General features: G+C 35.9%; 2 protein-coding genes across 2 annotated transcripts in view; one reads left to right on the plus strand and one right to left on the minus strand.

Annotated features, from left to right (window-relative positions):
- The window catches only part of LOC122396915, a 61,814-nt gene extending 43,701 nt beyond the window's left edge, over window positions 1–18,113 (plus strand). Inside the window, exons 2-6 of the mRNA XM_043395680.1 lie at window positions 1,803–2,005; window positions 6,607–6,742; window positions 10,351–10,484; window positions 15,269–15,503; window positions 17,750–18,113. Of these exons, the coding sequence (XP_043251615.1) occupies window positions 1,803–2,005; window positions 6,607–6,742; window positions 10,351–10,484; window positions 15,269–15,503; window positions 17,750–17,826 (785 nt within the window). The 3' untranslated portion in view covers window positions 17,827–18,113. The remainder of the gene's footprint in view (window positions 1–1,802; window positions 2,006–6,606; window positions 6,743–10,350; window positions 10,485–15,268; window positions 15,504–17,749) is intronic.
- Window positions 18,114–19,375: 1,262 nt separating this feature from the next.
- Window positions 19,376–20,283, minus strand: LOC122396811 (prefoldin subunit 5-like). Its single transcript, XM_043395512.1, has 2 exons — window positions 19,972–20,283; window positions 19,376–19,860 (listed from the first exon to the last, which is right to left on the minus strand). Exons 1-2 carry the CDS (start codon window positions 20,174–20,176, stop codon window positions 19,574–19,576), a joined length of 492 nt encoding a protein of 163 aa, XP_043251447.1. The 5' UTR covers window positions 20,177–20,283; the 3' UTR covers window positions 19,376–19,573.
- Between the last annotated feature and the right edge of the window lie 7,054 nt (window positions 20,284–27,337).

Raw genomic sequence — 27,337 nt, forward strand, 5'->3', positions numbered from 1 at the left:
GTATTCAGGAATTCCAATTTATAACATTCCTGTTTAGCAAAGTAGATAAAAACAGTTTATTGAAGCGAAGCAAAACTAACACCTTAGGCACCTAACACTTATGAATATTATATCGCGATCATTAATTATTAATGTATGCCTTCGAGGAGAATATGAATACTGGTACATTCTTCCGATCTGCAATTTACTTGTACAATGTTGCGCGTGCATATTGAAGAAAGGTTCAATTTTCTTCCCATCACACGCCAACTTAATAGGTACTATGTGACGGAATGGTGAATATCAAACGAGTTCACCCGGTAGTTAAATACACGCAAGAACGACGTCCTCAATTTACAATAACTTGGTTTAAATGCAAATGAGTGTTCTATTGATGATGAAAAATTTGCAATCAGTCTGCTGGTCCAAATGCAGATGATTTATGTACACAATGTGGACTCTCGGCTCGAGATGACGAACTTAGGCGAGTAAGGAAACTAAACGAGCTGTTCCACGAAGTGGTGGTAATAATTATCCGACAACTTGAAGGACAGTTCTACATCCGAGAACAAGGGTTCTGCTTTAATGGAATATGCGATCCAATTAATTTGAAAATGTTTTCGGTTTGAAAATGGTAACCGTCACTATTCTGAATTTAATTGACCAAAGCAAATTCATTTGGTTAGATCAAACGGACCATCTAATGGACACCATCGCGCGCGAACATTTCACATGTCCGTCACAGAGGGTCTCACGAGTTGTAAACACGTCAAGCACATGGATCTGTAAAGCATTCAGCTAGCAAATGTACGTCCAATTAGGTGCCTTCGTGGTATGGAACTCAAAACGAAATTAAAATTTCCAGAAGCACGTAACATATTATTTTAATTTGCGAGGCTTTTAGATTTATAAAAGGTTGTTATATCTTTGCTTTTATTAATACGTGATATTATCGAAAATGAAGCTACGTATTCCCTTTAATATCGTTCAAGGAAGATTCATTAAGCGTTCTCGATTTACTTTTGAAGAATGGACTATTTCTGGGTTGCACTGCAATTAGTGGTACGCATACCGACATCCTGTTTACGGAAAAAAGTAAAGTATGCAATTCCCTGACGAGATATTTAAAAGGTGACGCCAATGCCGGAACTTTTCCTGTCACTCTTCGCGATTCTCTTCCTGCCAACATAATCCCCAAGACGGCTAACGTTAACGCTGACGTTGCCAAGCTTACGCAGAAGTTTCTTAAGCACTTGTCCGTTTAAGTTATCGCAGGATAAGTGGTTGCCTCTTAACTCTTTCGTAAGAAGCGAAGTATACGATTCCCATTCAAAGAAACTTCATTTTTCGACGATCTGAAACGTCTGTCAAGTACGAGTATCGTACTTCTGCGTATGCTTATTTCTCAAGTTGCGAATAAATTACAAAGGAACAGTGTGGACTATGAATAAAGATTTTTCGTTTTTTCCTATCACTATATGTGATCGAGAAAATGCAACCGTAACTGCGAATAATTTAGACTGACACTGATTATGACTGAACGATATCGACGTTCATGCAGAGATTGATAGATGCTGCAGAATATTAGCAAACTTACTCTTAGTTTATAGAAAAACGAACTAGCAATTCGACTAAAATAAAAATGTACTTAATATGACAAATTATAAAAGAATTAGTTTTCAGTAATATAATTTTAATAAAATGACATAATATCGTGGTGTGGTTTTTATGATGGAACTTTCATCTAATAACATAAACGAAATAAATGTAATACATGTGTTGATGCAAGGATTGCCAGAAAAATCACGCCGTTTTATTTTCAGGCGTTCGTGGACTTAGCAATGTATCCATCGATATTCCATTGGCTGTAGCAGCTGGCACGACCGTCAATATGAGCTGCAGATACGATCTACAATCAGACACTTTGTACACAGTGAAATGGTACAAGGGCTCTGAATTTTTTCGATACATTCCCAAAGAAATGCCATCGATTACTGTTTTCGGAGATTTGGGTGCCAAAGTTGTTGTAAGTACACTATTCCGATAGTTTTATATTGAAATTCCAATCGAACTTATCGTACGAATAGAATAATTTTAGACCAACGTTAGATTAATTTGTCTCCCTTCTCGATTTATCGTTACTTTCTTATTTTTAATTCGTAGCTCTTACATTTCTCGTTTTACAAGTCCCGTTTCGTTGTCGAATAATTTGCTGCATTTTCGAGATTCCGTAACAATAATACACTGAAGACCTTTCAAGGAATCGTCACCAGTTTATTTCGAGTCAGAAACGCCTTCAGAAATCTCTACTTAATAAAAGTTTGAGAGGCGATCCTTTACGAATCACGTTTTACATTCGCACCTGACGCGAAACTGTTGAGAACCGGGAGAACAGAAGCAAGTCTCCAGAATTATATTTCTCCAAGTTTCACCGGGCACAGAAGTTTGCTAGTACCATTCATGCTCTACTTTATTATATAACTGTAACTGACAAACTATATGCAGACGTATGCATCGTGTCTTTTAACTAATTAATGATACCCTCCATAATTTTAACCTCCATTGTGAATATGTTCATTTTTCATTTCAAAACTATATGCAATTTATTTGGAAATTATTAAAAATTATTCACATAAACTCGATCATATTTTAAATGAATTTTCTTTGGACGAAAATTGATCTTCAAGTGCAAAATATATTTTGTTTCGCGTAGACGGAAAACGCACAGTTGGAAGAGAATATTTACATACGTGATGTACAATTTTTAGAAAAATTTTAATATAAATCAAGTGACTAGAATAAAAGTATCGATAACACGAATCATATTTAATGTTGACCCGGATTAAGAAGAAGTGGCCAATGCAAGAACAATATTTTCAAGCAAACTGAAAAAACTGATCTCATGCTGACATATGAATTCAATCGATATGCAGTGGAACGTTAAAGTTTCTGTTCAGCGTATGCATTCTAATTTGCTAAAAGCGTGCACAAACATCCCTGACCAAGCAAAATGTACGCTGCTTCGCTTGTGTGTTCTGGAAGAAGTCCTGATTAATCTGATGGAACCTTGCCGGTGATAATCACCTGTATGTCCCTATTGATACTACAAATTATTATGTACTTGAAAACAATAAACAAAATAGACTAATAAATGTGAATTACTTCGATAAAGTTATTTCAGTGACTCAAAATACTTTAAGGTCAATTAAATAACGTACAAACCGAATCACGCCTACCTTCATTTATAGAATACCTTTTGTATTTAATTCAGTATGGCGTTGCAAAGATGTTACTCATCTAATACTAACGAAAAATTATTATTTTTTACTATCTAAAATCGTTCGATATTTAAATATTTTTGCACACACCGAGGGCCCGTATTTAATGGAAAGTATAGTACTCTGATCAAACAGGAATTCGTTTTTGTAAAAAGAGTTTGAAAGAAGTGGTAAGTTAGAGCCAATATATCAATGTTTCTTGTGTATAGAGGTAGGCTGACACTACTTGATAAAAGTTCGTGCGATGTGCACACGAACAGATACGAAGCAGTGCACATGCTGTTTGCGTGCAGTCTGGAATGCGCATTAGAAAAAAGAGAAGAGCAGGTGCCACAAAATCAACGTTTCGACGCAAGTTAAAAATCTCTTAAAACCTTCACGCGGCTGCACGAAATCCAGGTACACGAACGAGTACAGCCGATCGAACAGCCAACCACCGAGACGCTCCCATGCACGCAATACTTTTCCAATTAGATTTTACCGACGGAAAGTACGAACAGCCCTCGAACCGATAAATCGCGCCTGACGCCTACCACTGGCGTGGAAGAAATACAAGACGCAACAAAAATTATAGTACGACCGGAAACGAGGTAATTCGTCATTCAGAAACCAGTGAGAAATGTGGAATCATTACTTTTTCTACCCAGATTTGTTTACGAGCAAATAGCATCTGTGGAGTTTAACGTACACGCCGTAAACTCGATTTAACGGCTTTTGTATCGCGTCCATTGTGTTACGTACAGAATGAAAGGGCAACAATTTACGAACAAAGATAATACTACTTTAAAAAACTATATTTCAAGAACGTCCGTAATTAAAATAATCGAGGGTTTAAACGTTCGAAGAATTAGCAATGAAAATTATTTCGACAAGGATTTATGCGTTCCCGGTGAGAAGGCTGGAATTAACAAGATCAGAACGTTGGAAGGTGCAACAGGAAACGAAGCAGCACTATACTCCTAGAATCCAACCCGAACTATGAATACAAGGTGAACCACGTAACTTATCCGACTCTGTTATTTTCGTTGTTAGGGGACCCAAATTTTTCCCATCGCGGATTGTATGGTTCGAGGCTAATCATCCCGCGCGCGGGAATTCTCTAGACTTTTTAACAAATTTCTATCCCTGAAATCGAGAAAGCAGTTTTATAGTTTATTGGGACTCGGGAACATTTCTCTTACCATTTATACGTGGAAATATTATATCTAAATTGTGCTGAAGAAGACCTGAAATATAATTTTCTTACGTGCACAAAAAATTTTAACTAAATGGCCAGAAAGAAAATTAAATCACAAATTAAAGTACGTAACCATGCATGTTACAAGTGCTTTCATAAATGTCTACTTTACTGAATATGTTTCGGTGGAATTCCTAACTATTCTGGCGAAAATATTTATAATAGCTACAAAAATGGTTCTAAGTTAAGTTTGAGCTAATCGAATAAATCCAGACTCGGCTGTTCGAACAAGAGCATTTATGAAACGTGTGTTTAAACACGATAAGAAATAAGGCGATTTGTAAAATAACACGAGGAGTCGAAGGAACGGAGTGAAAAGTACCATACATTGCTATTTCGTATTCCGTAAACGATAATTATTACAATAATCAGTAGGTCGAGATAACCGGAGAGCCACGGGGTGAAACGGTGTGCTTGGCTGTATCGATACGTAACTGCTTGTCGATCGCACATATTCGACTCACTCTACTTGTTTCCCAGATGAACATTCTATCCGTAATTTTACACAGTTCGTTTTCCTCCCTCTACGTGTAATCCGTCGAATACACGTACATTGTTTTGCACTGGTATACTTTCCACCGTAGAGCTACAAAATTACACATCTGTTTGGTGCCCATGCTAACACATTCGAACGAGGCGAAACTTGCTATTTCTACAGAAAATTGCTTTCTTCCGTTCCTTGATATTTTTAAAAATTAGAATAATACACCGTTCTCTTGCGAAAGATTAATATCGCTTTCCGTTCGAATGATAAGATAGATACAACCACCTTCGAAGTAATTGAATTCTTACTTCTTTCTATTTTCAGTCCATGTATTCGAAAATATTTTTAAAACGGTCTTCTATTTTAAAACACCGAAGTAAAGTGTTTTCAAATTTCGCAGCTATTGAGTTTGTCTAGTTACCAATTCTAATATTTGTAAAATATATTTACTTATATTCTGATGAGCTTTCCAAATTCGTTAAATATACTTGTAACAAAAATAACGCGTCAAAGCAGTGGTATATTTTTAGATTTAAAGCGGGGCAACACATTTATTTTAAGCTTCTCTTGTTTCACGCCAGAAAGACACGTAAACAAATTGATTCGATTTTCGAATCGAAATTATTTAAAATTCGTTCAAACGCCCGCTGTGATAAACTTAAAATCAATTTATTGCTAGCTAACTGCTATGGATACAAATCATAAAATCATCTGTTCCCCTATAGATATAAAATAACGTAAAATTACATCAGCGATTGCAAATGTGTCATCATGCAGCGTGCTAGTTTGAAATTGAAAACAAAATGCCGCGATACGGTAATCTCGTGCGTTCGAAACGCTGGTCGCGTCGTTTCATTCGAAATTGAAAAATGTTGAAAACTTGATTGAATAAGCAATTTAGATTATTAGAGTGTCAGTACCAGGGGCTCTGGGCGAGCTGTACGAAAATTAATTGTGTGATTTATACGCCACCATCGGCAACATGTAATTAATTGTTGTTATGAAGTATTGTTTGTTGCGAACGGGTGAATGCGCAAGAATGTCAAAGCGGCTGCATAAGTGCGATCGATTTACAATAAATGGCACACACGTCGTTCGTATCGTTCCCATCCTGTAATCATCGATGCTAAATTGACTCGAACAGCGTCCAGTTAGAACAGTATGAAACAGGTGCTTCGTATTACACCCTTTTTTCCAATTTCTATTCAATCATGTCCAACCTTCCAACACAGTTACCGTGATGTTACGAGAAAAATATGAATTTGGTCTGCCCTGTCGTGTTTAACATTAAAACCCGAACTGCGTCTACAAATTTCACCGACTGGACTACAATTACATAATACAAATCTGTGAATTAATATAAGTGTATTCTGGTTAACGATCTCTAAGAATTAATTTTGTAATTTTAATTAGCCCAACCCTTTTTAGATTTACCATCGTACAACCGAGTATTTTTGTTAATTTTAATTTATTGCCTTCAGTTACTTATCAATTGCAGTTATTATTATTGAATTTGTTTCATCTTTCCATAAAATACAAATTGTAGATTTCTTATTATTACTCCTGTGTCATGTGCATAAACTATTTTCTAATCTTCTCTACTAATGCTATGTTTAATCACGTTGCAGAAAAATCAAAGCGATGCCCACCACGTAGTTATAAAGGATGTACAGCCAAATTATAGCGGCAAATACCGTTGCGAGGTCTCCGGTGATTTGCCTTCGTTTAATACTGTAAGAGTTTCTGGTTACATGCACGTGGCCAGTAAGTATTCCAACTTTACTTTTCATTAATATTGGGACTAATATTAAGCTTAGTAATTACGTTTCGTAACGAAGAAGAAAGATTTACATACGTTTAATAAACAAATAAGTGGACAAAAAATTAAATTTTAAAACACCTTAGTAAAGCGTAGTAGTAAGGAAACAAACTAATTATTTTATGTAGGTAGAAGTTTTCACTTTTGCGATTTTCAGTATTATCACCCCTTATTACTATGTAAACTTGCAAATATTAAGTCATTTTGCATATAAAAATATATTTATATTCAGCTCGTAACAAGATTAATCGTTCTCAATCTACACGTGTTTAATTTTCAACTGGTGTTATAAATAATGCAAGCGACAGAAACAATCTGTTCGCGAGAATATTAAGAATTTGTATAACAGTGAAATATTAACACTCTATTAATATCCCAGAAAAATATATGAAACGAGGTTCTCCTTGAAATATGAATTATGTACATAATCCATCGCTTGCAAAGATTTAAAATCAGTGTAGTTAGATTATTAATTACATCCTGTTCGTTTAACATACATATCTTTTTATATGCTATATTTTTTATGATAGTAACGTGTGACTACGTAAGTGTTGCTTAAAATAATATTCCTGTTCGATCGATTCTCGGTTAAACCGTTGAAGCATACGATCTAAAGATACGAGATAAAGATATTGCTTCTTCCTGTATTTTTCTTCGGACAAATAACTTTGAACAAAGAACACGACTTTGGAAATAGCCCCATATTTAATGAAATCGGCGTACCGGTGGAAACAAAACGTTGGAGCAAGCGAAAGATTCTCATCGCTTAATCTCATTAAACAACCGAATACGCGTCTTTCATTTTTCACGACTCTCTTAACCGAGATTCTGTTAATTACCGACTTCGTTTCAGCGATACGTAACCCTAGTCCCTTTCAGAATCGCTTCACCTGGTTCTTGCCGCGCCGATCCTCTAGTATGCACTGTTAATTTTCAATATAGACGTTGAATGAGTCGGATACGAGGCACGGATATCCGCGATGAATCGTGCACCCCTATTCGTGACCCGTTACAGTTTCGTGAACTTACATTGGCATCTTCAGCGCTTGCCAACATCGTTCATTATCGTTCCTGATTATTCTACACGGTAACAGGCATTGTCGCCGTAATCGCGGTTAATTGAAACGGCAGGACAGGGTAACGAAACGAACGGCAGGGATAGAGAAAAGGGAGGAGAAATTGGAGGCAAAGGATAGAGCGTCAGGTTTTGTTCCCACCGTCTCGTGCTCCTAGTCGAGCGTCAACTTAACGACGCTACACAACCGCGGTAGCGATTCTTCTTTGAGGGAACGAGGCGATTGCCTCTCCTTTCCGATCACGGATCGCTCGTAAAAGCTCGATAGTGAATCGAGCCTTCGAATCATGCTTTGTATCCCTCAGACTCCCTATCCCTCCCCACGTTTTCTTCCTGTTCTCCATTCTCACCAGACAGGATGATCGCCCGCATCCACAACATTACGAGACACGTTTAAAATGATAATCTCCAGTGGCCGTGTCCTTGAGGGCTGCATCAGGACGGACCACTGCCTGCTAGGCGGAAGTCATTCAGCCGAAGTCGGACAATTCTTTGACAGTTCAACTGCCGCTAAAGGGAAATTGACTGCCTTCTGTGGATGGTATAATGATCCCTCAAGATATACATGACGTGTTATGTATACAGAATACTTCGCCGCCGGGGCAGTCCCAGCGAAAAGCTTCAGCCCCTTATACAACAATGGCGCGCCGCGAGTTTCCAAGATTCTGCAATTCATAAGAACAATCATAGACGGAACCGGAAACGAACGCGACACCAACGACTACTCCGATTGGCATTCGCTGCCCGATTAAGGGGCCTTTCTACCTTGTGGGATTAAAAAAATCGATATTTTTTTTTTTGCATTTTCCTTTAGTATGTAGTCTCGAAAATATGTCTACCAAATATTAAATTGAAATTCGGAAACCTAACGAAGTTATAGCCTGCTGAAATGTACCGCGCGTAGGTATAACAACTAGACGTGAAACTTTAAAGTTGTTTTTCTCGAAACTACATCTTTCGGCACTGCGTGCGTGATAACTAAAAAACTATTCAAGATATCAACATCAAATTTATACAGTATCTTCAGAACTGGTCTCCCTATAGCATGAACTGGGATAATTGACATATATGCAATACTTTTTCTTTTATTAACAAAAAAGCAACCAAATATATGAAAATATTCAGTATTTTTTCGTAAAATAGCTGCCATTTTGCCATTTTTTGTTTTTTTGAAAAGATCCCAGTTCATGCTATAACCACACTCATCTATATTAAGAATATCGTTGGTTTTAGGATTTCGAATAACTTGTTCGCAAGATATCACGTACGCAGTCGGGTGCCGTTCGTAAAAACTGTTGTTTGATGATCAACAAAAACAGCGTAATCAATAGATATTATGCGTTGCAAAAATTCGTAAATATAGCTAAATATATAATAAATGTATCTACAAAATCCGGAATTAATCGCTCTTTAATAACCCGCAAAAAAAAATCACAAAGAAACACGTATTTTTCATGCCTACAAGGTAGAATGGCCCCTTAAGAATAAATGTCGTTCGAAAAATCCTTCAGTATAGCTTATAGCCAATACACCAGCTGCGGGGAACCTTTTTATATTCGATCGGAGCATAATTGAGAATCTAGAATACAATTCCTACGAAAACTAACCAACAATACCTAACTAGCGAGGAAAGAATATGAATGGAACAAACGGTTTTTGGGTGAAACGATGCTGACCATCTATGATCAGCCATTTTTATAAAGAGTAGTGTCGAACATTCCAATTTGGAAGATGTCTATTATCTCGTACATTTCCTGTTACATGTTCCTTTCGTTTTCACAAACGTTTAAACGTCAACAAATAATCCCCATTCCATTTTAATTAAGGATCGTCGTTATCGATTTCGGTTTAACTGTATGAAATTGAATTTATGAGAAAGGCGAAGGACTTATCGCCTAGAAAAATATCTTTAATGGAATGCCACCTTAAAGAGAAAACTTGATCAGAAAAATTTAAGTAAAACGTCATTTACAGAAAAATTCTTGTTGCTCATTTTTTTTTTACAGCTCGAGTCTAACACTTCGCACGTCCGTGTAACATAAGAACTTTGTAATGTAAAACTCATTTATTAAACTTGGAACTTCTTTGTTATTATCGTGTTTCACGAGAGTTGAAATTGATGTATTGCCTGGAGCCATCCTAACTGCGATTCGATACGCGTTGAAAAACGCGAGAATAATATCTTATCTTTGAAAATATCTTCGTACGTTCCTGGCCCTTGATTATCGATACCGCTAATTAACGCAAGAAACTGAAATAATGCTCTTCAGCGTTATTGAACAATCTTGAACATGCAATAATACCTCGTCGGTGTTAAAACGTTTTTACTGGCGCTTTCGATATGGCGAAACAAAGGCGACGAAGGCGACAAAGGCCTACGAAAAACCGTAACAGCTATTCAACTTCGAAACAAAAACAGAAGTTGCCTTTTCCAATGTTTTGCTTCTTTCTCCTATTAAAAGATTCAATGAATTTCAGGTCTTCCAAAGGATGTTCCCAAAGTAAAAGTCGAGAAGACACGTTACGCGGTCGGTGACACTGTGCGTGCAAACTGCACTGTTCCTTCGGGGAATCCGCCAGCAAATGTGACGTGGACTGTCAATGGAGTACCGGTAGGTTGATAGATGCAGAAACTTTCGGGGAATTTCAGCCTGGCGGTCTCGATAAGCTGTCATTACAGTAACGATCAATATGTTAGCTCCTTTGCCTGTAATGGCTTGTCGCGTCATCTGCATTATAATGCTTATCGAGACGCTATATATCTTTTCAAAGAAATAGTAGATCCAATGTATATGTACAAAAGAATTTTAAATATAAAATTGATAGGAAATAGCGGCAAAAATTTTTCGGAGAAATTGAAAAATTTCAAGTTGTTCCAAAAACATTATTTTCAGTTGAAGAGGTCAATTATAATCATTTTTGGTCAATAGATATACCCCCGAAATCCTACTTAGTTTCGAGAAAAAAATTCATTACTGAAAATATAATGTGAGGCCAGAAATGGTTCCTCGAAATTTCATTCATATCTTTAAAGTATCATAACTTTTGAACGGATTGAAGGATTTTAATGTTTCAAAAGGCAAACGACGCCTATTTTGGTGGAGCGTATGTAGAAATTCCAAAAATATTCGAAAAGTTATTCCTTAACCCGATAAAGTGAGAAAAACCCCATAAAAATGGTTGAATTTTTAAACGTCCATAACACCTACAATAGTGAATACATTTCATTGAAATTTTTTTCTGAAGTAGAGTCTATGAATACCTACAAAAAGGTGTTAGACAACTTTTCTGTGAAGCGTCAAACAAAATTATTAAAAATGAAAAACGAATTTTTAAGAAAAATCGACAGGTAGTTGCTGTTCGGCAAAAAAAAAAATTTCAAATCGTTCTGGAAAAATTATTTTTAGTTGCAAGAGCCAATTACAATTATTTTTGGTCAATAGACATACCCCAGAAATCCTATCCACTTTCGAGAAAAAATTCGATTAGGTGCTAGAATTTTTCGGTGAAAAAAAAAATTTCTAATCGTTCAGGAAAAATCATTTTTAGTTACAGGGGTCAATTACAATCATTTTTAGTCTACAGACATATCCCCGAAATCCTATTCAGTTTCGAGAAAAAAATTCTTTACCGAAAATCTAATGTGGGGGCTAGAAATGTTTCTGTAATTTCATTTTCTATCTCACTTCCCCTTGTGTTTATGTTTCTAACCTGCTGTTGCGAGAAACGAGAATGTGGTAAAGGGCCACTCGATTCCCAGAAAAATAGGCTGAAAAAATGCATTGGATGTAAAGTCTGTTCGTATACCTCGTCTGTGATTATATTCCTCGTTTTTATATGTAGGTATAGTCCAATTATCCGGCATATTTGATTTTCCAATAATGCCCCAGTAATCCCGAGTATGCCGGATAATCGGAATTTTATTGTGATAATGATATTAATAGAACTGATTTTTTAAATGACTACAATTTCTTAAAAAATGATTCTATCTTACTTTATTTGAATATTAAATTATTCTGAATTTGTTTATTATCGACTAACGTACACAATTATCACGGATTTTTATACCAGCATTCGATAAACTCTATATCCTGATCATAATACTCAAACAATAATAGCATCATTCCGAGTTGTCAAACTGTTCTTTATGTATTCAGCACGGACAAAACTAATATTAGTGTCGCCCAGAATAATCAAGAAGAATCGATAAGAATAACGAAACCATTTTTACTCATCGAATGACCGCTCGCTCTTCTGCAGTAACGATTATTATTGTCAATTAAAAAATACAAAATAGATTTATCCATAGATATACATCACTACACAACAAAATATTGCAATATCGAGAAAACTTCCAGTGGTGTGCAAAGGTAAATGAACTTTTCAACCAAATGGAACGGGTAATTGTAGATACAAGTTTCAATCGTTTATGATTACGCAGAGGAGGAGTAATTGGATGCTTAAATCCCGGTATTGATTTTGAAATAAAAGATATTCTAATAATGTACGTGATATTTCCGCGTATAATGCGTGGTATGAATGTGTGATATGTGTATGAGAAGCTTAAGAATTCATAATTGGGGAATCGTGCAGTGAATTCGCTATTTCGTGATATTATAGTTAAGCCGCTGCCTTTCCTGAACTTCACGAATGCAACACAATCGTGAAAATTATCGTTTGATAGTTGTCGGCACGTTAAATCTTTTGCTTGTTCTTTTATATAAATGACGCGATTATAGTGCAATTTAGAGAATTATCAAATGACAATCGCCTGCACTTTGAACTTTAAAGCTCCGACGATGTTTACTGCATAAAATTTGTCGGTTCTCTAAACTCTACATTGAAATTTTCACTGCTGTATATATTAAATGCGATTTCAATTTTCATAATAACATCTCATAGTAATATTTAATTCTCATTACGCACACGATGTTTACTAGCCGCAAACAAGTTAATTTGCGAAACATTACCGAGCACCGCATAAGTTTCGAGAAATGAAGTACTAATGGCAATAGAGGGTCCACGTATGACTCAGTAGTCGAATAATTAGACTGTATTTTTTGTATGGTCATTTAACAAGCCGGAAGTACTCAATTTTCTTAAGAGAGACATTGCCAGTTTTACTACAGAATGTACCACTAAGTACTCGTGTAGTGATGTGGTACCAACATGATGGTCGTCGTGCACATTATGCACGGCAATCAAGGGAAGCATCACGAGAAGCATTAAGACACTTCTATAATCGTTGGATTGGTCGTGGCAGAGAATTTCTGTGGCAACCACGTTTCCTAGAATTGACGCTACTGGATTTTGTAAGGCGCGTTAAACGATATACATACTTTATTATAAACTGTCAACGATAGCGACGTACATGGAATAAAAATATGTTGCAACGCGTGCTGCATTTCATTAAAAAATAATGAACCATATTGACATTTCGTTAATTAACTGTCTGTGCTGCTGTACAGGTGTCAACCAACGAAAATTGAAAACATTTTTGTGGATATTTCGTTAATTATTAGGTTCAGGATAGATAAATTCTAGTTACTTTTTATTCAATATTCGTTATTTTAGATTGAAGCACAGAATGTTGGACACTCCGATAAAAAGGGGGATTGTTTTATAGTTTCACGTGTGTTATTGTTCGACAACTAAGTGTTTGCGTGGATAAAATTGTGTAGTATATTTTAGATTCCATGGAATAATAATGTTATCGATCAAAAAGACAGAGCAATCAAATATTAACTTTGTCATGAATATGTAGACAGGGTGTCCCACGCAACTGAAACAGGCTATACCTCCCAAACAGTTGGGAATAGAAAAATATGTTATAAGTCAAAGTTAAATAGTATCAGACGATGCGTAATATACAACTAATTTTATACACTTTTGTGCATTGGTGCATCAGAAAAATGCAACTGCACCTTCTTTTTAAATGGAAACCTACGTTTTTGATTACACCAGCCAATGTAGTTTCTTATGCTCAACATAAAAGTACTAACATACTTATGCCCTAAACTTATTCGTTAGGAAGTTATAACTACTGCCAGTGTCGCTGATGTAAATATGATATGTTAATATTAAGTTACGTTATTTATACATAAACAATTATTATTGTATTATTGGAGCAAATATTGACAAAGCTACAACGATAAATCTAAATCAGTAAATTAACGTGGGGCAACTTTATATCATTTAATATCATTTTATATCGTCAAAATGTTTGAGGTCTCAAGATGTAGCGTTATTTAAACAAAGTTGAGAAACTCTGATCTAAACAAAGCATCAGTGTATGTATGTGAAACTCATGTAATATTATTATGTCAAAATATGTTTTAAGTTCAATTATACATATGAAGAATTAGTTCCGGAGAACGTGATGGCCACGGTATTGTACTACGTGTTCCAAACAATCTGTTAGAATAAGTTCATCGAAGGTAATTGATTACAACACGTGCATTGTGTGCTGGTACGTCATATTGTTGATAATACCTCAAAATTAATCGCATTTAAGAGAAAAGAGTATGAATAAAATCAGGTAGTATATGGATTAATAATAGTATTTAAAATACAGCACCTAAAATGAATACTAAAACGTATTTATAAAACAAAAAAATGATGCGATTCCTTTAAAAATAAAAAGTGCATTCGCATTCTGCGCGTGCATCGTTACAATTACTACTACTATAGTATTCAACTCTTTCCTCTATCTCTTATCAAATTCGAGATACAATCCGTTTGAATAGCGTGACGCGCCCTGTATAATGCATCAATGTGGTTCCGTTATGGTTGTAGAGTTACTCAGAAAATTATAAATAGCGTACGGACTCCCTTCACTTTTCTAACTCCAACCGATTTCGTTTAATCCGGAACTCCAAGTACAACGTAAGCTAGCAATCTGAAACGGTTTATGGCTACCCTAACAATCCGATAAACATAATAGTTATGGCTGAATATACCGCAAATCATTTGCGGTTTAAAAACGAAGCGTTGCTCCATAAACGAGATGTAGGAAGCGCTAAGAGTCTACTTTGCACCGTTCATTTTCTTCTTTTATCCGTCAGTAACTATAACAATCAAAAATATGAAAGGATAACCGTAATCTATAGACTTTTGATGAATTAACGACCAGCGATCTATCTGATTTGATCATTACGTAAATTATATATTTCCTTTCTGCCGTTATTCCGTTTTGTTTCGAACTAGTATATTATAACTACATCACCTAAATCTTGTTATACCTTCAAGTGTCCTACTTCTATGCAGAAAAGAGGAACACCACGAATTATCCTCGATTGTATCCTGTACAGTACGTGTACATGTACTTAATTTTATAATTCTTACTTTGGTTTCAGTGTCCATTTATAATTAAATTTATCAAAATGTCATGTTACAGGTGAACGCTAGTTACATGATAAATGTGACGGACAAGCTTGGTGACAATCAACAGCTAATGACTATCGCAGGACTGGATTTCGAAATTATACCAGATAGTTTCAGTTACGGCAAATTGCATGTGATTTGTCATGCTAACGTCTTTCATTTGTATAAAGAACAGGCCGATGTTGTTTTGAACGAGGAACGTCCACGTTTGGCATCTGTCCTAGGAACTCGGGAATCTTCTTATATTGGTACGTTTAATTATAATAATTCCCGCTTTCGAATGACAAAAACCGTCAAATAGCTTAAATAAACGTTTTGTAACGTATACGATGCTTAAGACGATCGGTCAAGTAACTTTTAAAATATCATGCACGCCATCTCAAAAAGTGTTGTGTCGAGAAAAACGCTTTTAAAAATTTAGAAAGAGAAAGGACCCTTTTGTTGGATTTAATTTTATCTTATGATTGATCAACGATGGCCTATACACTACCCTTTCTGCAGTTTCCAACAATTCATTCTCAGTCTGTTTCTCCAGAGTCATAGCCATTTATGCCTTTTTTTTAAATGATTATATAGCTACGTCTTACGGCGTATAGTCGGCGTTCGTCACGATGTTAAGCATAATTATATCTTTCCTTGCCAATCATTATCCCTATGGCCATAATTATTTGTAAAATTGATTCAAAACCTTCATAAAAGAGGCAGGAAGTCAAAAAAGTCACAATTTAAATTATTCTGGAGCTACAATGCGTACGTTTCGAAGGGAATTGTCGGATCATTGCGTTTAAACTCTCATTGTTATTCTGAAAGAACCCTCCGAGACATTTTTTTAAGAAACCATCCGCAGTGGGATATTTATAATTATAACTTAAAAGTTGGAATTACTTTCTACTATTTCTTGTATGACGTAAAGATGACAAGTATTTTAATGATCGAGTTGATCCATAAATTCATACGTATTCTTATATAATATATTTAGTCATCTCTGAACACTACTCAATCACACAAAAAGAAATGGTAAAATATCTGGATATGTTTATAAACAACAAGTTTAAAACTGATTTAATTTTGTAAAATCTACTATGGTTACGTTCAAAATAATTCAATTTTACTCGAAACACAATCTTCCTGCTTCGATACAACGAGCATCACGATCAATCAACGACTGGACGTACTCGTGAAGATCTTGCTTTATCGAAAATGAAATTTTACTGAAAATCTTCTCTCGAATTTCCTGTCATATCGTCGATCGAAAAATGCACAGTAAATGATAAAAATATGAAATATGGCGTAGTACATGGTACAAAAGGTCGTTTATAAAGTGGACGGCCCTGAGAAACGATGGAAAGAATCGATTGCGTCATTAAGCGGAAATCGATTACAGACCCAAAAAAAGACAGCTACGGATATTGCAAGTGAACTAAGAGAAGAACGTCTTGCGAATGTTAGTAGCTATACAGTGACACGTCCATTACGTGATGTTGGATTTTATGTTTGAATGGCAAAATGAAAAAGATGACACGATAAAAGTTTACTGAAGAATATTGACATCGGATGAAGATTGCAAAAATGACATTTACTTCTAAAGAATCAAAATTTAATCTATTTGATACGTACGTATGGATTTATGGACTCGCCCAACATTGTAATTTTTAATTTATCAAAAAATGGATTATGTTCTTTGAATTATAAGGATCCATTCAGACTATCGATCCACTCTCATTTGGGCTTGATTTCATTTTCGGTTCGCGAAAATTGCTCCGGTAAAACTTGTTTCACACATTTACACAATCGGGATCGAATCGAACCGATACTTGGAACGATCCACAGTCACATGTATGTGATATTTATGCATATATAATGTAAATACGTACAGTTTAAATCAGGGGTGACGATCTTCTTCTCCGTCGAGAGCCGCAAGAGCCCCACTACCAGCCAACCGATTCTTCGATCATCAGACAACTTGCCAGGTTCTACACTACTGTAATTAGGTGACCAGCGAGTCTTCATCCTAACTCTGCAGAGTAGGCATAGGAAGGGTAGTTCTTCTACGCTTGTGCGCATCGGGAAAGTAAGGGAAAAGGTCCCAACAGTCACCTCTGGTTTAAATGATCGGGAACGGACCGGAAATGTGACTCGATTCTAAGTCGCCACTCTTAGGGATTATACTTCTTACTTGGGCAAACACAGCTACATTCAGAAACAAAAATGTGTATTGTTCAGTATCACTGTCAATTCTATATTTATTGTTTTGAAAGAATATAGTTGGATTATTATATTACTCAGAGATGGGTAAAATTTAATCGGAATTAAGCAGTTTAAATGTTTTGAGCAGCTTTTGTGAATATTAATTATTATTTAATGGGTAACGAAGAAATGATTGTTTAGGTTTTTAAAGAAACTTGTATCTAAATAAGAATTTCTTCCATCTCTGGTACTACTATGTCTCATTGGGTGACGTTAACATTTACGTAGTATTTTTTCTTAATTTTAGGAAGCGCAACAAAACACATGGAAGGATGGTTCTACTTTAATGTTGCAGTCACGCTGTTGCTGTGCAATTTGAGATAACATCAATGACCTCGCCATTGACATTTTACGGATATGATTGTATCAGAATGGAGAGGGCAAATTGTTTGTAAAATTTTGAAATTATTAAGTGCAACGAAGGAAGGGAGATAATCTTTCGTTAACATAAATATCGACCGTATGTTATTCGTGTAAATAGGATAAAAATTTAGCGAATTATCTACGTGTAATTGCGATCTACGCTGCCTCGTTGCAGCAAGATGAATTTATAATCTGAATAACATGTCACCAATATTATGTATTAGATTGAAGGTATGTCGCGTCAAATATTCGGGAACTTATTTGAATGATATTAACAGTGTTTTCTATCCTCTGACAATGATTTTGATACCTCTTCTGTAATATTATAGCTAACGAAATGTATCTCACGACGTTTCGACGTAAAAGCTGTTATTATTTATAAATGAAATTTTATTTGAGTGAGAAACAAATAAATAATTCACCTTCGTTACTTCGGTGTTTCTTATTCTACAAACCATACGCCTGACTCCTTTGTTCCTAAATAAATAGCTTTAAATTATAACTATTCAGGCCTGTCCTTTTGAACGGCATTCACGTTCGATCGACATGAAATTTGGAGCAGTTTAAGGGAAGGGGGAATGCATACCAAGTATAATATTTTAACTTCGAAATTCTATTAGTTTCCGAGACACTAGATTAGGCATGACTATATTTTATTTCGCGACACGATACGTATTTAGATTGGATTAAAATAGTATATTGCAAACTAACATTTTACGGCCAACAAAATTAAAATTTGAGTCTCTATCGGGAATCTAATTGACGACAGTGCAAAAGCACCTACACAACCAAGATATTTATGTACGTATACAGGGTGTCCCGTAAATAGTGTAAGAGCCGGAAATGTGGGGTAGCTGAGACGATTCTGAACAACAATTTCCTTTGCAAAAATGTCGGATGGGGCTTTGTTTTTGAATTATTAACGAAAAACACGTCATTACTTGTTAACTATTAGGTTTTGGACTAATAAAGATTAATACTTTTTTACTCAGAATTCGATATTCTTCCATATATTCATATAAAAAATATAGCATTCTATTTAAAAAAACGAAGTTGACCTTCAAATCTCTGAAACGCCTCCACCTATACAAAAAATAAATGCACTACAAAATGTACCCCTTTAAACTATGCAACTTTTATATGTAAAATTTTTTCGTGCACCGGATATTTTGCAAGTTATCGAACTGCACAAGTTACGTGGACCACCCTGTACAATTTCCAACACTTCTTTATCAATATCTTCAAAACTATTTATATCCCAAAGCTAAAATGTTATATTTGGTATTCATTCCCCCTCCCTGCTTTAAATTTCGTGTCGATCGACCGCGCATACCATTCGAGAGAATATCCTTATTTAGTATTCCTTTACTGCGTATAATTAAACATATACCTAATATTCTTTGTTGCAATAATCATACGAGGAGATAAACTTCTTTTATAATTTATTGAAATTTACATTTCTGTACAAAACAAACTATTGTATCAATATGTAAATATGTAATATTCCCTCACATGATGTAAACCAGACAATATCACACAGTACATGTTGTCGCTATTATTAAATTTTAATAATTTTGTCATAACATGCAAAGTAATTATTATTGAAGTTTACAACAAAATATGAAATGATGCAATTCAATAATGATGTAAATACGAATTTATGGAAACAAAGAATGACTGAGAATAAAATCAGTTAATTTAATGAGATTTACACTTCTGGCATGCCTGGACATTGCTTCTGCATTTGACTTTGAAGTTTCATTTCTATAACGTCCACCGTTGCCTCTCTGGCTTTGCTTTTGTCAAGACCCAGTTGCTGAATTTTTTCCATTTGCTCTGTAACATAAGCCACTCTTCTATCAAAGTAATCCTTTGCATCTGCAATATTCTTCTCGGCATAATAACCAGTTCCAATGTCAACTAGCACATGACTCGTGTCTGCAAGCTTTCCAGCAACATACATTGATCCAGTTAATGGTACCAGGATTTCGTTACCTATAATAAAGTCATTTTTACTCGATTACAATGCATAAATCGTACTACAGACCCTAACCTCAAAAAACGTATCAACTATGTACTACGCGAATTATAGTACTAGATACCTACCCGTCGCAGCCGGTGAAATCTTCTCGAGACACGATCCTGATTCTTGAAATTTATTTTGAGCAACTTTCAAAGTTTGCAACGAGTCCTGAAAGACACCTAGCTCTTGATCCAATTGCTGCTTCAATACCGTAAGTTGTTGCAGATTTAAAGTTGTCAGATCAATTTGTTGCAAGTGTGGCGCTTCTGACATGGAAATTTCCGACATTTTGAGTTACTTATCGTAAAAACAGTGATAGTTCCAGTAATCCGTGGTCTTGATAGACACGTTTCGGGACTATAACCAAAAGCGTTTAACAGTAGAATCATGTACTGATTCTCAGTAAACAGAGATAGAAGGTCTACTAATTATAAAAAACTCCAGTAGATAGCGTACTTGTCCACGTAGTCCTGGTAGAGACCTCTGTTGACGAAGAATAACATTAAGTATGGGGCACTGGGAGTGACATCCATGATCCCCGAAGACCGCGTCGAGGTTAGTCATTGTGTGGTTTTAGTCGGTAAAAATTCGACACTATCCTTTTCGATATGCCAATGTAATACCACAGACGAGATATATGAATAGACGTTTCACGTAATGTAATTTTTCGGCCGGAGTTTCTGGGGTCCCGGGACCCCATTACCATTTTCGTGTCACTCGCTACGTTATCAACAGATTCAGAAATTAACACAAGAGGAAGTGAGACAGAAAATAAAATTACATAAATTTTATTATTTTTTAACGGAATTAAAGCTGTAGGGTCCATCATTGGACAGTAATCGATTAATTTCATTGGAGAAATCAATCGATTAAGAGTATTTAAAAATTTCAAGATTATTAAAATTCATAAGGATGTATTTCATTGATACGTACACCGCAAATTCTCTATTTTTTATTTTAAATTGTAATACATCATTTATTAAAAAAATAACTCGCCAGAAACGTATTTGCGACTCGAAATCAGTTTAATCAGACTGTGCATCGGGGCCCCGGAAACTCCTCATTCCTCGCTTTCGCACACTATGCTCAATTGCGTGTACGTGAGCTCGTTGAGTTTCGGAAGAGCCGAGAAGAACAGGCTGATACTCGCTTTCCTTCTCGCTCTTGCATCGCTGACGTCGTTTACATTTCTCGAAAGCAAGCCTGGCATCGCCAACCGTTCGAATCGTCAGTAAACGACAAAAGCCATCGTGACTGACAGACCTTACATTTCTCGAAATCGGACCTGGGCGCTTTCTGAAGATTCATTGACTTTCCATACGAAGCGACCATGCGTTATATACATATACATGTTATACATGCTAGGAACTATAAATTGTATAACTTTCGTCGTATATCTACTTTCTAATAACATGGGAAAATTTAAAAATATAAAAAAATGTAAGAATATTGTAGAATTTTTGCAATGGAGAATTATTGAAGGAAAAAGAATTATTGGGAAATGGGTTTTATTGAACACTCTTTGCATTCTATATATATGTGAATATTTTATTTAACACGCATCGGAAGTGATCTTCTCGTTTTGAATGGCTCGAAAAGACTAACTCTTCTAGGCACGCAGAGCCTGTGACATGAGGCACCGATGATCTCATTTAAGAGGGGTGCGTTATCTCCTTTCTCATATAAACAGATGAAGGAGAAACGGCATCTCCGTGTATCAAGGAAGTAAGATTGATTCTTGTAAATGGCTTAAAGCTAAGTAGAAAACTAACAAGAATTGATTATATACATACGTATATATCGGACACATCCCTCGCAAACACGCTGCAAACATTAATGAGAACAAACCTACAAATCTGTCCTTTTTTAAAACCCCGCAACTGATTTTTGACTCGGAACACGTCCTCTTCATTTAGCAATTATAATAAACGTAGACTCATAAAAATTCGTAAAAATAACAAAGTTATAGCCATTTAGAAGGAAGAGTACCCAACGGTTAATAATCATACAAGAAATTTTAAATGAGTTTTTCTCGAAACCATATTTTCGAAATTGGCTGACATGATATCACAAATTCATATTGATTAATGGATTTGAAATTTATAGAGACATGCCTGTATGTTAGAAATTTTGCCTTTGACGGTTCTGGGGTAAGTCCTGTGCCGTTCCTCACAGTGCTCTTACCGGAAGGTCCCATGCCTTCCCCACTCCGTGGCCAGATCCTTCAGGACAAAGTCTTCATTTTTTCCAGCAGTACGACGTCAGGTCGTCTGCCTCTTTTAACTACTCTCTCTCTATTCATAAACAATCAATGCCTCGACACGTGCTACCTGGAGACCCAACGCGGTCGTCCGCTATCGCGTCACCCGTTGCCAGGCCTGTTTAGTCTCATTCGCTCTTTAGGCCACATGCACCCCAAAACTCTGTCATAAATGTATCGTAGACTGAGCGTCCTTCAGTGGTCCTTACATTCGAGATTCGACTCTCTTGGAAAATACATTGTCGCTAGCGTTTCTGGAAAACAAAAGCCGATCCCCTATTTCGGGGGAATGTCCACGCGTCGCGTCCAACCATTATTGCCGTGGCGAAATCGACTTTTTTGCCTTCGCCTTCGAAAAAGATTAAGCAAAAGAGTTTCCTTCATTGAAAGAAGAAAAATTTTCCAGTCTTTCATTTTCAGTAGGGGCGGTGTCAACTTCCACTAATTTTCATATGATTGATTTCAATGAGTCAGCGTTTTTTTAAATTGCTAAACAAAGAGGACAAATAGGACAGTATTCTCAAATTTTTTCAGATTTAAAAATTTTAAATTATATTAAAATTCATTTGGTTGTTCAGACTCAATCGTATTAATAGTATAAATATATGAAAGCACGTCCATTAGCATAGTAAAAAAATGTCTTTTTTTTAATAGTTAAAATATGATCAAGGGGTCCTAAAACGTGTATTTCCGTAAAAAAAATTTTTGTTTCATTATGGTATTTTGCTTATACATTGTATACGCCTACATAGGTCGGAAAGTCAAAAATGCCTGGGCAGTCGAGAATTTCGGCTGTGTTAAGAGCAAGAAGGATAGACTGACATTCGCCGCCTTTCTCGAATCCACGAAGCTCTACGAAACGCCAGAACTCATATACAAGGAGGTTGGCATTAGTGTGTGTAAGTGGTGGGGCAGCTCCCTTTGGGCACGGGTCTGCCATCTGATAATACTGCACTGTCTTTTTCAATTCCCCCCATAGTCAACTCACATGTATTTACGTACACACTACAGCTGGCTGCCCATCAATACTAATTCAGTGCCTAGTTTTTCAACTGACCGCCATCCATGAGAAGAGGCCGCTAAAATCACCTCCGAATTTTCAGGTCGGTATGGCAGTCAGATTCGGCCGCGAAAGTCCATAAAGTGAAAGGTCTATTCATATACCTCGTCACAGCCGACTCTAGGGTACTAGCCGTGCTATGAAACGTGGCAACACCGCTCATGTGCGGATCGGGAGTCCTATTTTCAATAGTGGAGTTTTATGTTCAGGATTATAATTAACGTTATTTTGCGATATAAAATTATACTAATATACAGTATTTTTTATTAATTATGTATAAGGAATATATGAATATCACAACTATAGTAAGTAGAAGTAATACAGAAGTATATTAATATTTATAAATGTGGTATATATTTTGTGGACTGTCGGAATAGTTTGGTGTTGTGATGCATTATATTTGAAATATTTACAGAGATTTCAAGAAAATAGAAGTGTGAAACAAGTTAAAACCATCTTTGAACCAAACTGAAGGATTTAAAAATTGATAAAGGTATGTATAAGTTAATAGAGACCTGAAATAGGCAAAATTATTGGTACGAAGCCAAACAGGTTAAGTGCCCGTGGAAAAGAGGTTAGCATAATTAGCTATTGAAAGGAACAATTATGGAGTTAATTATAAAATCGTGTTAGAGGACAGTATGATAATTGTAAAAAATTTCCTCACCACCCTAGGGGTATTTACCATGGCGCGTTACCTTTTTTTTTTATTATAATGGGTGGTTCGCCAATAGCCATATCATCCCATTTTCTAAAATAAAATTAATATTTTTAAATAGAACATAACAAAAACATAACTTTTGTATTCTTAAAGAAATAAAGTATTACATTTTGAAATAATAATAAATAATTTTGAAAACATATCAAAACATACTTTGAAATTCTCTTGAAATACAACTAATAAAACTTTGAATCTTGTGAAATAGTGTTCATAATAAAAATATACTAAGCAAGTAAATAAAACTCTATTAATGCATTAAAAATATATAAGTTAAATATATATAAAAATTAATGTTTTAAGAAAGATGAAATTAAAAAAAATGATTGAAAATCTAGTTCCTATTAAAAGTTTTTAATTTACGATTTTTAGAAGTGATGTCTGTACGTGTTTCCAACTGACTATTATTTACAGTTTTCACATAATCGTTTAATAAAATATTTGAAAAAATTGATAATAATTTAAACCAAATACTTTGGTAAGCTCGACCACAAACGCATGTATCTGAAAATGCTAAATAATGTATGTCTGATTGAATGCTAATATATGTTAATTTACATAAAATATGTTTATGATTTCCAGATTGCAAAAATTGAGATTCTAAATTGCCATCATTTATTATGGCTTCCATTATTGCATAAATATGAATAAATGAGGCTATCACTTCTTCAGTGGGGACAGAAAGGCCCCCTCATTGTAAGTGATCAAAATATACATCGCCTACAGTTTTACCTTTATCCTCCACAACTAATAAACGACATATATTGCAATTTAATTTTTTAGCAACAGAATGGGACCCATAACCAGAAATATAAATTTTAATGGAATCATCTACAACACAATCGGACAAGTATTCGGTATCGAAGATTCCTGAGAAACAAGTCACATCAGTGGGAAGATCATGAAGATCGTTATTATTGTCATCACAAATTCGAAATTTAATTTTGATTTCAGTAAGAGAAAACGAATTTGCCGATTTTGTAAATATATGTTTTAATCTAATTTTTTTTTCTGCATGAATTATTTCGTTATATGACACATGATAATTACAACCAGATAAAAGTCTATAATTTCCAAATCGTTTTTCTAATTTTTCGGTTGTAAATTTTCCAGCCAAAAGATATGATATATCAAAATTTTGAAAACAGTACTCTGTAAGTAGTAAAAGAACTGTAGTACTTTGGTGCAGAGCTTTGAAAGTATCTACTGTTAAATGGCCATTTGTCTGCAAATTTTGCCAAGAATTTAACCATATTAGAAATTTCTTTAAAAATTCACATCTAAAATCATTAACATTCAAAATCGGTTTACAAAATTCGTTTCTTTTCCTGTTACCTTTTATACTACTTGTATTGTTCACAATGTCCCACCAATTGTGAAATATTTCTAAAAAATGAGCAGTAGCGGTATAATTGAAATCTTTCATAGCTGCTATTGTAGACTGATGGAATATATTATCAACTAGGAAAACGTTTTGTCGGTCAAAATTATTTGGATACAGTGACTTATAGTTTAATTTATAAGCTTTCTTAGCAATTAAATGTTTTCCGAAATCGTAAACCGTACGTAAATCATTAAACTTAGCTAATCTTAGTTCGTTTGTATAAATGTCGGGGAAAACGAAAGTTTTATCTACATTTTTTAAATTTAACCAATTATTTCTAATATTTTTCATTATATGAACAAAGTCGAAAGAAAGAAAAATGGTTTTATTAGATTGCGAAGGATTAGGAAAACTTATACCATTATTAGATAATTTATTAAACATTGTTAAAATAGGTGCGAGTTGTTATCCCTCTCACCCTTTAACGTTGAGTCCGAATTACGAGGGAGTGGGAATGTGTGGGAAAGTGAATCGGTACACTGTAAATTTCTTTCGCCTAGTCAATCGACTAGGCCGTTTATTTAAAATGTTTGAAATTTAATAAAAAAAACAAGATTAAATAAAACAAAAAAAGGAAGAAATTTATAATTTTAAAATCGCCAGGAAAAACCGAGCCCGTTAGCGGGCTCGTAAAAAACCTGGCCGTGGTCTCTGGCCACTACGGCTCGCGTCTCGGTCGTCTGCAACAAACAGAGACCGAAATTCGGCTGTAAATACTTGACAACGCTCGTCGCGTTGTCTGACTCGCTTCAATCCACACGCTCCTGTCTCTGTTTATGATAAACAGGAGCGGGATTCCTTCACAGCGATACGCAACTGTGTTAGTGGACTGTATTCTTAAACGTTTCTCGTGTGATCGAGAAACGTTCGACTGCAGTTCTGGAAACTTTTAATAGCAGATGGGGAAGACAAGATTTGAGCCTCGATCTTCCCACTGCTGCTGGCTTGAATTTTGGCTGGAGGTGACAACAGTTGGAGGTTGTAAGGCTCCAACAATTGTCCACTCCGTGATTCAGCGTCGTTTCCTGGTCCGTACGGGACCGGTGTGATGCAAGCCCTTAACTGCGCTAGAAGCGTCTGAACGTTAAGGTGCTTACACCACGGCGCCCTTTTGAACGTCGCTCTACACCGAGTGTCCGTACACACTGGTGATGAGTGACCGACGTTCGAGCTAATCGAATTCAGCCGAGAGCACCCAGGGAATGCGCCAAATAAGGCCCCTATGGGGGTGGTACTCAAACTGAAATTTCGACCCTCGGAAACGACAATCCCACTCAGGGTATACGCCAAAAGGCCCCTATCAGAGTGTTTGAATCGCACAAAAATTCAAGGAAAACCGAGAAGTTTTTCTCGGTTCTCGTTGCACGACAGCTGATTACAGCGGTACGTGCCTTCCACACAACGGTGGCGACAATCGAACACTATTTAAGTGTTACGATGATTGTTATCAGCCACTGGTTGTTAATGTGGGAAATCGCTTATGCTATGAAACAATTGACGCAACGGTGGCGATAATCGAACACTATTGAAGTGCACACACGATTATGATCAGCCACCGGTTGTTCACTGTAAATTGTTTCAATGCTGCGTTTGATTCCAGAACGGTTCTGTTCACACAACGATCACTAAACTCACGAAACCGTGAGGTACGAAATCCGACTAGGTTAATTCTTTCGAATTTACCACAGTCTTAATCTCGTTCCGTTTCGGTTCTGTGGTGTAACTATACAATTAAACGGATTTAATTGCGCGTATATCGTGATCGCGGTGTTGGACGAGGTCGGCTTGGAAGAAGCGAACTCGTCGAGAACCAGATAGCAAGTAGAGACAGACCCTCTTGTGCGCGTTCGCGAGAGGGGAGATTGTCTGTCTCGTATTAATCTTGTATCCTCTCTGTTATTTCGGCGTAGTAACACCTGTTCTCATGGAACCGTTACTGGGCCGATCGCGTGACTATGATTGAAGGTAAATTTGGATGTTTTCTACACGGTATTGCTCCCGAAGCAGGTTACGACGCAGAGAAGGCT

The sequence above is a fragment of the Colletes gigas genome, unplaced genomic scaffold, assembly GCF_013123115.1.
Source record: "Colletes gigas isolate AHSC1104 unplaced genomic scaffold, ASM1312311v1 Colletes_gigas_Sc00008, whole genome shotgun sequence".
Classification (NCBI taxonomy): domain Eukaryota; kingdom Metazoa; phylum Arthropoda; class Insecta; order Hymenoptera; family Colletidae; genus Colletes; species Colletes gigas.